The sequence below is a fragment of the Salvelinus sp. IW2-2015 genome, linkage group LG10 (assembly GCF_002910315.2).
Source record: "Salvelinus sp. IW2-2015 linkage group LG10, ASM291031v2, whole genome shotgun sequence".
Taxonomy (NCBI): domain Eukaryota; kingdom Metazoa; phylum Chordata; class Actinopteri; order Salmoniformes; family Salmonidae; genus Salvelinus; species Salvelinus sp. IW2-2015.
Window position 1 is genome coordinate 17,327,716 of NC_036850.1, and position 12,604 is coordinate 17,340,319.

Genomic DNA, 12,604 nt, shown 5'->3' on the forward strand with positions numbered 1-12,604 from the left:
GCCCACAGACGCTTCATAGCTGTCAGCAGCTCTGCTGAGTAGGGCTCTGTGTCCTCCATACGAGTGACCACATCACACACCAGCTTAGCATCCGCCTGGACACACACATACATAAGATATTATGTACAAAAGATATGACGATGCATCACCACACACACACACACGCACGCACGCACGCACACAAGCACAAGCACACATACACAAACAAAAACACATGCATAGATTTATTAAGACACATATGAGCTGAAGACTGTATAGCTGAATTCCTGGATGTGTACCACCATACCCCACTGGAAACATTGAGGTCTGCTTTGCAGTGCACTTTGAAGTAAGGTTTTGAAAGGGCCATTGGTTGTACACTATGGATAAATACTACCCTGTGCAGGGAGCATGTACCCACCTTTCTGTCCTTGTCTGCGTACTCGATGCCCAGAGAGTCCATAGCTCGGAGGACGGCAGCCAAACTCTGGATGGTGTTGCTGTAGACCACAGGCTTATACTGCTTCACATCATCCCCAGAAAAGCCATCCTCATGGATAATCCTGCATACACACACGCACACATCAGAACACATACAAAATAACACACACACACGTACTGTACGTACGCTAAGTGTGCATGCATGAGCGCACACACACAAACATTCACACTTCAGTGAACCCACATTTCAGCAGACGCTTTAGTGTATGTGCATCTGTACGCGCGTGCATGTGACCAAGAACAGGGTTGTCTCTGAGTATCAAGCAGCACCTGCTCCTTTGCACACACCCAAATACACGCAGCACATCAATGGGTGCCACCCACCTTCTCTTTTCTTCCCTCTTTCACACACAAACACTCACTCACACCTCAGCAGCATCAGCAGCAGCCAATATAGCCACTTTAGGTTTCACATTTGTAATGACAAAGGTGGTCTGTACATTTAAACCACTCAACAACATTGACGTGAAACGTTCCGATATTGAGGATCAGATTATAAATCCATTACACCAGCCTAGTCTGGAATACACTTCAGAAATTGGGGCGGCAGGTAGCCTAGTGGTTAGAGTGTTGAACTACTAACCAAAGGTAGCAAGATCAAATCCCGGAGCTAACAAGGTAAAAATCTGTCGTTCTACCCCTGAACAAGGCAGTTAACCCACTGTTCCTAGGCCATCATTGTAAGTAAGAAAATGTTCTTAACTGACTTGCCTAGTTAAATAAATAAAAATAAGTATACCATTGACTTCAAAAGGTGCATAATCCATAGGTATGAAGATCTTATTCTTACAAAGTAAGGTGGTTCACACATTACGTAACACATTTTTAAAACGACTTCTCAGACAGAGTTCAGTCTGTCAAATCGGAGGGCCTGTTGTCCGGACCTCTGGCAGTCTCTATTGCGGTACCACAGGGTTCAATTCTCGGGCCGACTCTTTTCTCTGTATACATCAATGATGTTGCTCTTGCTGCGGGTGATTCCCAGATCCACCTCTATGCAGACAACACCATTCTGTATACATCTGGCCCTTCTTTGGACACTGTGTTATCTAACCTCCAAAAGAGCTTCAATGCCATACAACACTCCTTCCGTGGCCTCCAAYTGCTCTTAAACGCTAGTAAAACCAAATGCATGCTCTTCAACCGTTCTCTGCCCGCACCCGCCCGCTCGACTAGCATCACTACTCTGGACGGTTCTGACTTAGAATATGTGGACAACTACAAATACCTAGGTGTCTGGCTAGACTGTATACTCTCCTTCCAGACTCATATTAAACATCTCCAATCCAAAATGAAATCTAGAATCGGCTTCCTATTTCGTAACAAAGCCTCCTTCACTCACGCCGCCAAACATTCCCTCGTAAAATTGACTATCCTACCGATCCTCGACTTCAGCGATGTCATTTACAAAATAGCATCCAATACTCTACTCAGCAAACTGGATGCAGTCTATCACAGTGCCATCCGTTTTGTCACCAAAGCCCCTTATACCACCCACAACTGCGACCTGTATGCTCTAGTTGGCTGGCCCTCGCTACATATTCGTCGCCAGACCCACTGGCTCCAGGTCATCTATAAGTCTATGCTAGGTAAAGCTCCGCCTTATCTCAGCTCACTGGTCACGATAACAACACCCACCCGTAGCACGCCCTCCAGCAGTTATATCTCACTAGTCATCCCCAAAGCCAACACCCCATTTGGCCGCCTTTCCTTCCAGTTCTCTGCTGCCAATGACTGGAACGATTTGCAAAAATTGCTGAAGCTGGAGACTTATATTTCCCTGACTAACTTTAAACATCAGCTATCTGAGCAGCTAACCGATCGCTGCAGCTGTACATAGCCCACCCAATCCCCATATTGTTTATATTTACTTTTCTGCTCTTTTGCACACCAGTATGTCTACTTGCACATCATCATCTGCTCATCTATCACTCCAGTGTTAATTTGCTAAATTGTAATTACTCCGCTACTGTGGCCTATTTATTGCCTTACCTCCTCACGCCATTTGCACACACTGTATATAGACTTTCTTTTTTTTCTATTGTGTTATTGACTGTACGCTTGTTTGTTCCATGTGTAACTCTGTGTTGTTGTTTGTGTCGCACTGCTTTGCTTTATCTTGGCCAGGTCGCAGTTGTAAATGAGAACTTGTTCTCAACTAGCCTACCTGGTTAAATAAAGGTTAAATCATATTTTTTTAAATATTTTTTTTAAATGACCTTTTCTTCGATTTTTTTTATTTTCACAGATGTTCAAGATGCATAGCCTTCCTCAGTATGTGCCTTTATTAATGTGTGTGTACCACTTTGCTAGTCTGTACTAGTACACTATGATCAAGTTCTATTAAAACATACTTGCTTTTTAATAATTAAAGGTGTTGGTTTTTAATAATACAGATTGCTGTATACCATTATCAATTTACCTTGCTACATACAAACACAAACACACACACACACACACTTTTTTTCTAATTTGGCACACAGAAACAAGAGTCCATGATTAACTTGGTCAAAGAAAATGACCACGATTGGCCTATAGATGACGCTGTTATAAACAGTCTCACTTAAAACCCTCATATCCGCCGCCCGTTTGACCTAGACACTTGAAACTTTGCATGTAGGTGTCTTTCCGCAAGCTGAACAAATTTGCTAGAAGGACCCATAAGGTCCTATAGGATAGATTTTCCTCCATTTTGGAAATTTTGGAAATTTGTGTTTCCTTAGTTTGAGAAAACCTAAGGGATTGGTTAAGTAATGGCTGAGTTATTGATAAATCCACTTCACAAAGGCCTATCAGTTTGAAACATTAACATAATGAACCATGTTAAGTTTGCCATTGATATCTTTAAAAAAATTAACAATTCACTACGTAACGCTAATGCTTAAAATAATCACAAAAAAATCTTCTTCTCATGGACTAAAAGTCAGATTCACTCCAAATATGGTCTTTGGACTCATCACAATAGTCCCTAACGAGTTTGAGAAAATAACATTGATGAATTCAAAGATGGCCACATGTAGATGCATATTAGCACATAGGCTAAAATGCTAAAATATGCTAAAAATACTTCAAACTGTCACGCCCTGACCTTAGAGAGCCTTTTGATGTCTCTATTTTGGTTTGGTCAGGGTGTGATTTGGGTGGGCATTCTATGTTCATTATTTCTAGGTTTTGTATTTCTTTGTTTCTGGCCGAGTGTGGTTCCCAATCAGAAGCAGCTGTCTATCGTTGTCTCTGATTGGGGATCATACTTAGGCAGCCCTTTTCCCTCCTTCTGTGTGGGATCTTGTTCTTTGTTTGTGTGCAGGTAGTTTGCACATCGAAGCTGTTCGGTCGTTGTATTCTTTATTGTTTTGTCCTTTCAAAGTTTCACTTCATTATTAAATTATGTGGAACTCAAAGAACGCTGCGCCTTGGTCTCTTCCTTCTGACAACACCCGTTACAGAAGATCACCACCACAAAAAGACCAAGTAGCGTTTCTTGGAGGAGTGGACATGGGAAGAGATAATGGAAGGCAAGGGACTCTGGGCACAGGCGGGAGAATATCGCCGTCCTAAGGAGGAGCTGGAAGTAGCTAAGGCGGAACGGCGAAGCTACGAGGAGTTGGCTCAACGAGGCGTGCACGAGAGGCAGCCCCAGAATTTATTTTGGGGGGGGCGGCACACGGGGAGATTGGCGGAGTCAGGTTATAGACCTGAGCCAACTCCCCGTGCTTGCCGTGGGGAGAGAGTAACCGGGCAGGCACCTTGTTATGCGGTAAAGCGCACTGTGTCTCCAGGGCGCACTCATAGCCCGGTGCGCTATATTCCAGTTCCCCGCATCGGCCGGGCTAGAGTGGGCATCCAGCCAGGACGGATGGTGCCGGCTCAGCGCTCCTGGCCTCCAGTGCGTCTCTTCGGCCCAGGTTATCCTGCGCCAGCTCTACGCACGGTGTCCCCGGTTCGCCAGCACAGCCCAGTGCGGCCTGTTCCAGCTTCCCCACTTTGCCGGCTTTACAGGGTATCCAGCCAGGACGAGTTTTGCTACTCTGCGCTCCAGACCTCCAGTACGCCTCCACTGTCCAGTTGTAATCCTGCCCGGCTCTGCGCAAGTGTCTTCCAATCGCTGCACAGCCCGTGCCGTCCGTGTCAGCACTCGAATTCCGGGCTGAAGGGTATCCAGCCAGACGGGTTGTGCCTGCTCCACGAACCAACCTTCAGTTGGATGATCCATGGCACGACCTCCAGCTGATGATCCATACGCAAGCCTCCAGTGATGATCCCATGCGCACGAAGCCTCCATGATGATCCATGGCACGAAGCCTCCAGTGATGATCCATGGCCACAAAGCCCCATGATGAGTCATGGTACGAAGCCTCCAACGACAGCCTCTAGTCCGGAGCCTCCAGCGACGGGGTCCCCAGTCCGGAGCCTCCAGCGACCGGGTCCCAGTTCCGGAGCCCGCGACGGGGTCCCCGCACCAGAGGCCCACCAAGTGGGTGAGCCAGAGGTTGGAGCGGGGTCTACGACCCGCACCAGAGCCGCCACCGCGGATAGATGCTCACCCAGCCCTCCCCTATAGGTTCAGGTTTGCCGCCGGAGTCCACACCTTTGGGGGGGGGGGGGGGGTACTGTCACGCCCTGACCTTAGAGAACCTTTATATGTCTCTATTTTGGTTTGGTCAGGGTGTGATTTGGGTGGCCATTCTATTTCATATTTCTAGGTTTGTATTTTCCTGTTTTTCCTTGCCGAGGGTGTTCCCAATCAGAAGCAGCTGTCTATCGTTGTCTCTGATTGGGGATCATACTTAGGCAGCCCTTTTCCCTCCTTCTGTGTGGGATCTTGTTCTTTGTTTGTGTTCAGGTAGTTTGCACATCGAAGCTGTTCGGTCGTTGTATTCTTTATTGTTTTGTCCTTTCAAAGTTTCACTTCGTTATTAAATTATGTGGAACTCAAAGAATGCTGCGCCTTGGTCTCTTCCTTCCGACGACACCCGTTACACAAACATCTTCTACTTATGAACCATAGGACCAAATGACACCAAATTTGGAATGTAGGCCCATAGTACTTGCCTTAACTTAGTTTGAGAAAAGATCAAAAGATGGCCGAGTTATTGACAAATCAAAAGTCTGTAAATCCACTCTGAGTTATTGACAAATCAAGAGTCTGTAAATCCACTCTGATCTTGTGTCCTTTCTGTCATCCTGAGAACCCCGTTTATTGCTGGTCGCGGCTATACTACATGGCCAAAAGTATGTGGACATTACTTAAAATTAGTGGATTCAGCTATTTCATTGCTGATAGGTGTATAAAATCGAACACACAGCCATGCAATCTCCATAGACAAACATTGACAATAGATTGGCCCATAATGAAGAGCTCAGTGACTTTCTACGGGGCACCGTCATAGGATGACACCTTTCCAACAAGTCAATTTTGTCAAATTTCCTCTGCCCTGCTAGAGCTGCCCTGGTCAACTGTAAGTGCTGTTATTGTGAAGTGGCAACATCTAGGAGCAACAACGGCTCAGCAGCGAAGTGGTAGGCCACACAACCTCACAGAATGGGACCGCCGAGTGCTGAAGCACATAACACGTAAAAATCGTCTGTCCTCGGTTGCAGCACTCACTACTGAGTACCAAACTGCCTCTGGAAGCAATGTCAGCACAATAACTGTTTGATGGAAGCTTCATGAAATTGGTTTTCATGGCCGAGTAGCCGCACACAAGCCTAAGATCACCATGTGCAATGCCAAGCGTTGGCTGGAGTGGTGTAAAGCTTACCGCCATTGGACTCTGGAGCAGTGGAAACGCGTTCTCTGGAGAGATGTATCACTCTTCACCATTTGGCAGTCCGAAGGACGACTCTAAGTTTGGAGGATGCCAGGATAACGCTACCTGCCCCAATGCAGAGTGCCAACTGTAAAGTTTGGTGGAGGAAGAATAATGGTCTGGGGATGTTTTTCATGGTTCGGGCTAGGCCCCTTACTACCAGTGAAGGGAAATCTTAACGCTACAGCATACAATGACATTCTAGACAATTCTGTGGTTCCAACTTTGTGGCAACAGTTTGGGGAAGGTATTTTCCTGTTTCAGCGTGCACAAAGCTAGGTCCATACATACATACAGTGGGGCAAAAAAGTATTTAGTCAGCCACCAATTGTGCAAGTTCTCCCACTTAAAAAGATGAGAGAGGCCTGTAATTTTCATCATAGGTACACTTCAACTATGACAGACAAAATGAGAAAAAAAAATCCAGAAAATCACATTGTAGGATTTTTAATGAATTTATTTGCAAATGATGGTGGAAAATAAGTATTTGGTCACCTACAAACAAGCAAGATTTCTGGCTCTCACAGACCTGTAACTTCGTCTTTAAGAGGCTCCTCTGTCCTCCACTCGTTACCTGTATTAATGGCACCTGTTTGAACTTGTTATCAGTAYAAAAGACACCTGTCCACAACCTCAAACAGTCACATTCCAAACTCCACTATGGCCAAGACCAAAGAGCTGTCAAAGGACACCAGAAACAAAATTGTAGACCTGCACCAGGCTGGGAAGACTGAATCTGCGATAGGTAAGCAGCTTGGTTTGAAGAAATCAACTGTGGGAGCAATTATTAGGAAATGGAAGACATACAAGACCACTGATAATCTCCCTCGATCTGGGGCTCCACGCAAGATCTCACCCCGTGGGGTCAAAATGATCACAAGAACGGTGAGCAAAAATCCCAGAACCACACGGGGGGACCTAGTGAATGACCTGCAGAGAGCTGGGACCAAAGTAACAAAGCCTACCATCAGTAACACACTACGCCGCCAGGGACTCAAATCCTGCAGTGCCAGACGTGTCCCCCTGCTTAAGCCAGTACATGTCCAGGCCCGTCTGAAGTTTGCTAGAGAGCATTTGGATGATCCAGAAGAAGATTGGGAGAATGTCATATGGTCAGATGAAACAAAAATATAACTTTTTGGTAAAAACTCAACTCGTCGTGTTTGGAGGACAAAGAATGCTGAGTTGCATCCAAAGAACACCATACCTACTGTGAAGCATGGGGGTGGAAACATCATGCTTTGGGGCTGTTTTTCTGCAAAGGGACCAGGACGACTGATCCGTGTAAAGGAAAGAATGAATGGGGCCATGTATCGTGAGATTTTGAGTGAAAACCTCCTTCCATCAGCAAGGGCATTGAAGATGAAACGTGGCTGGGTCTTTCAGCATGACAATGATCCCAAACACACCGCCCGGGCAACGAAGGAGTGGCTTCGTAAGAAGCATTTCAAGGTCCTGGAGTGGCCTAGCCAGTCTCCAGATCTCAACCCCATAGAMAATCTTTGGAGGGAGTTGAAAGTCCGTGTKGCCCAGCAACAGCCCCAAAACATCACTGYTCTAGAGGAGATCTGCATGGAGGAATGGGCCAAAATACCAGCAACAGTGTGTGAAAACCTTGTGAAGACTTACAGAAAACGTTTGACCTCTGTCATTGCCAACAAAGGGTATATAACAAAGTATTGAGATAAACTTTTGTTATTGACCAAGTACTTATTTTCCACCATAATTTGTAAATAAATTCATTAAAAATCCTACACTGTGATTTTCTGGATTTTTTTTCCTCATTTTGTCTGTCATAGTTGAAGTGTACCTATGATGAAAATTACAGGCCTCTCTCATCTTTTTAAGTGGGAGAACTTGCACAATTGGTGGCTGACTAAATACTTTTTTGCCCCACTGTACATGGTTTGTTGAGATCAGTGTGGAAGAACTTGACTGGCCTGCACAGAGCCCTGACCTCAACCCCATCGAACACCTTTGGGATGAATTGGAATGCCGACTGCAAGCCAGGCCTAATCGCCCAACATCAGTGCCCAACCTCACTAATGCTCTTGTGGCTGAATGGAAGCAAGTCCCCGCAGCAATGTTCCAACATCTAGTGGAAAGCTTTCCCAGAAAAGTGGAGGCTGTTATAGCAGCAAAGGGCGGACCAACTCCATGTAATGCCTATGATTTATTTTTGAATGAGATATTTATTATTATATTATTATTATTACACTCCTTTTTAAAATATGATAGGGTATCTCAAGGGGTTTATCGTGTAAATAAAATTCTGGCAAATAAACGTATGGATGTAAGCACATCCAGACACACACCATTATCAATATACATACATACAAAACTACACAAATGCACACACGTGTACACACACAAGGAGCCAATGCTAGCTCTGCTCCAGGATCAGTTTTTCCTGTCTTTATATAATATAACCAATGTAACATATGTAGTACACAACAGAAGCCTCTCCTGAGCGATGCTTTTGGGTAACTATCTGTACCGCTAGGGAGAACCACCAGGATAATTAAATATGGAGAGAGTGCTAGAATGGAAGGAAACAGAGTGGAGTAGAGGGAGTAGTGTGTGTGTGATGGAAAAAGCAGGGTGTGTGTGGGGCAGATGAGTGTGTGCTGAGGTACAGTGAATGCACTGAACCCAACATTTTTGAAATTGTGGATTTTTGAGAGGATGTCTGCATAGCAACAGCCATGTTTTATTATGTGCATGAAATTATTATATAATGTGCTTTTCTGGTTGGGCCCTGGATACAGAGGTCTTCTTTAAAGAAGAAATCTAGTAACAGGGTTTAGAAAAGAACAGTGATTTAGATGAGAGAGTGGTTTAGATGAGAAAGGGAAAGGTTTAGATGAGGTTTTAGATGCCATATTTTCTCAGTAAATCCGCTTTATAGGCAAAGTACTCTCAGCGATATCAGGCACTTAAAGCCAGTAAGATTAAACCAGAGATATTTGCTAATGGAGCTGTAGTGGAGTGACCTCACTAATACACACATACACACACATTGGCTGCACACACACACACACACACACACACACACACACACACACACACACACACACACACACACACACACCGATGTATTCGCCATCCCTCTTTATCGATAGATGCATGAAAAACCTTTGGGTAAATTTCAGCACCATGTCAGTGGACAGCACCCCTGCGGCCTGCTACTGACCGTGAGCACCGCCTCCGATTACCGTCTACAGGAGGTGCTCGAATCACCGGCAGAGGTACGGCCTTTGAGGAAACATGGCGGAGCTAGCGGCTCAGCCTCACTATGGGCAGGGCAGGCGCAATCTCAGGCCTCTTCAAAGACGCCTATTTCAGAAAAAAAACAGCACTTACTTCATCTGTTTGACGATGGTGCTTTTGCCCGATTCTCCTCCCCCTAAAGGGAATAGAGAGCAGAGTGAGAGTCGGTTGTCTTTAGGGGGACATGACATCAGGACCACGGAGAGCGCCTGACGCCCCGGCCCGGCCCGGCTCTCTGCAATCTACATCAACATCAACCGAACCGTGCTGAACGGGCAGTCCCCGTTATAAACGGTGTCTTACCAAGCAGTAGCAGTTTCACTTCCTTTGCGGCAGTGACTCCATCATCCTTCAGGTTTTTCTCGATGGCTTTGCTCCTGTCCAGAGCAGCGCGCTCCTCAGCGCTGAGTGTACATCCCATGTCTAGAGCCGAATGAACAATCCCTTCTCCTCTATTCCGCCCTGTCCCTCGCCGACTCAATCTGTATGTTTGTCTCTCGCTCTCGCTCGTTCAGTCTGCTACAGCATGAGGCCCGGATTGAGGGCAAATAAAGCCGGGTCAGAACAGGGTTTTTTCTCCGTGCCTCAATTGATTGCGCTCCGTCCCTCTTGGAGCGGGGGTGGGGTCGTTGTGTTCGAGCCTCGGGGCTGGGGGTCTCTATAGGGCGGCACTGATGGCAGCGAACGCGAGCGATCTCATCGTTCAATCTCTTCACAATAACCGACGGAGAGAGGAGGGGAAGGGAAGGCAGTGTGCGCGAGACTCACCTAGCGCAGACAATCTCGTTGACGTCAGAGCCAAGGCAGGCGCTAATCGTCCGATGCGACCACATTCAAACGGGGATTTTAAAGACACATTTTGCTTCGTGGAATAATTTCGCTGAATATACAATGTATAATAGGCCTTTTTATTACATAAAAGGCGTGGTCTCGCACGATACTGGAAGTGGGCTATTCTTGTCTTCCGTGTCCTTATAAATAGACTGTATAATCCACTAGGAGTGGGTAGACATTAGCGTATAACTTTAGCCTTTTTACATTTGACATTTTAGTCATTTAGCAGACACTCTTATCCAGAGCGATTTACAGGAGCAATTAGGGTTAAGGTCCTAGCTCATGTAATGTCAACAGCAACAATAGGCTACACAAGGTAGTACAACACAATATCATAAAATGTCAATTGTATTAATTATTAATCTAGCAATTGCTTTTATCCTGTGTGTGTGTGTGTGTGTGTGTTATGTTGCTTACATGTATGTATTGATGAGTGTGTGGGCGTGTGTTTATGTCTGCAGTGCAATATGTGTAAAAAAGTGAATCTGTGTGTGTCTCTGTGTCTGTCTCTCTGTGCATGTGTGTGTAACTATGTGTGTATGTGTTGTGCACATTAAAAACTTCTAATCCACATGTGGAAAGAGTGGAGTGGTAAGATGTGAGGGTTTTTACAATGGACTATACTGACACCAAAAGCCTGAATTACCAGTTAAACCTACAGCCTTACAAGTCAATTCCGCAACAACCTTTGCTGGTTGAACCTATAGCCTTCATAAACTAAGCCCCAAGCTCTTACCCTAATGCAAGAGGACATACAGTGAGCTCCAAAAATATTGGGACAGTGACACGTTTTGTTGTTTTGGCTCTGTACTCCAGCACTTTGGAATACAATGACTATGAGGTTAACGTGCAGACTGTCACCTTTAATTTGAGGGTATTTTCATCCATATCGGGTGAACCGTTCGGTTGAGAAATAATCCCATATTCCTAGCACGCAATGATTACATTAAGCTTGTGACTCTAGAAAACTTGTTGGATGCATTTGCTGTTTTGTTTTGGTTGTGGTTCAGATTATTTTGTGCCCAATAGAAATTAATGGTAATTAATATACTGTGTCATTTTGGAGTCACTTTTATTGTAAATAAGAATATAATATATTTCCAAACACTTCTACATTAATGTGGATGCTACCATGATTACGGATTGTCCTGAATAAATCGTGAATAATAATGACTGAGAAAGTTAGACACACAAATGTCATACCCCCCACCCAAAAGCTAACCGCCCCTGTTATTGAAATGCTGAGAGGTTGGCATGTTTTGGGGGTATGATATTTGTGCCTCAGTAACTCTGTCATTATTCACGATTTTCTACACACTATGTGTTTATGCACACACATAGTTGCACACACACGCACAGAGAGACAGACACAGTGACATACACACATTAACTTTTACAAATACTGCACTGCAGACAAATACACACACTCACCAATGCATACATATAAGCAACATAACACACACAAATGCATCCAACAAGTTTGTAGAGTTACAAGCTTGACGTAATCATTGCGTGCTAGGAATATGGGACCTATACTAAACTTGACTACTTCAATACACATAAGTGAATTTGTCACAATTTTGGTCCCCTAAATTGGGGGGACTACAGTATGTACAAAAAGTGCTATAACTTCTAAAAGGTTCACCCGATATGATGAAAATACCCTCAAATTAAAGCTGACAGTGTGCACTTTAACCTCATAGTTGTTGTATCATTTCAAATCCATCCAAAGTGCTGGAGAACAGAGCCAAAACAACACAAAATGTGTCACAGTGCGTGTGTGTGGGCTTGTATTACTATCCTCATGGCTACCAAAAATCCCCAAAAGTCCCCACAAGGATAGCAAAACAAGGAAAATTCTCCCTTGTGGGGATATCTCCCAGGTCCCCACAAGGACAAAGGCTGTTTTAAACTTTGGGGTTAGGTTTAAGGTTACCATTAGGGTTAGGATTTAGGGTTAGGTTTAGGGCTTAGGGAAAATAGGATTTTGAATGGAAATACATTTTAGGTCGCCACAAGGATAGTAAAACATTTGCTGTGTGTGTATGTACACGGATTAGATACTGCCCATTTCCCAAAGTTGACACATTTTTTACCTGGGTGGTATTTCCATAGACTGTAGGGTATTTCAGAAAGCAGGATCAACGGGTTTCCTAAATATTCTACGTAATCCATAGTAAAAAGTTATCGGGATGTTGGATTGTGGAAAT

The 12,604-nt window shown here is 44.8% G+C and overlaps 1 protein-coding gene across 1 annotated transcript in view; it reads right to left on the reverse strand.

Annotated features, from left to right (window-relative positions):
- Positions 1-10,334, reverse strand: part of LOC111969125 (guanine nucleotide-binding protein G(o) subunit alpha-like) — a 13,555-nt gene extending 3,221 nt beyond the window's left edge. The window contains exons 1-4 of the mRNA XM_023995068.2: positions 9,864-10,334; positions 9,654-9,696; positions 401-542; positions 3-95 (exon numbers count right to left, since the gene is read on the reverse strand). Coding sequence (XP_023850836.1) covers positions 3-95; positions 401-542; positions 9,654-9,696; positions 9,864-9,981 — 396 coding nt within the window. The 5' untranslated portion in view covers positions 9,982-10,334. The remainder of the gene's footprint in view (positions 1-2; positions 96-400; positions 543-9,653; positions 9,697-9,863) is intronic.
- Positions 10,335-12,604: the final 2,270 nt, after the last annotated feature.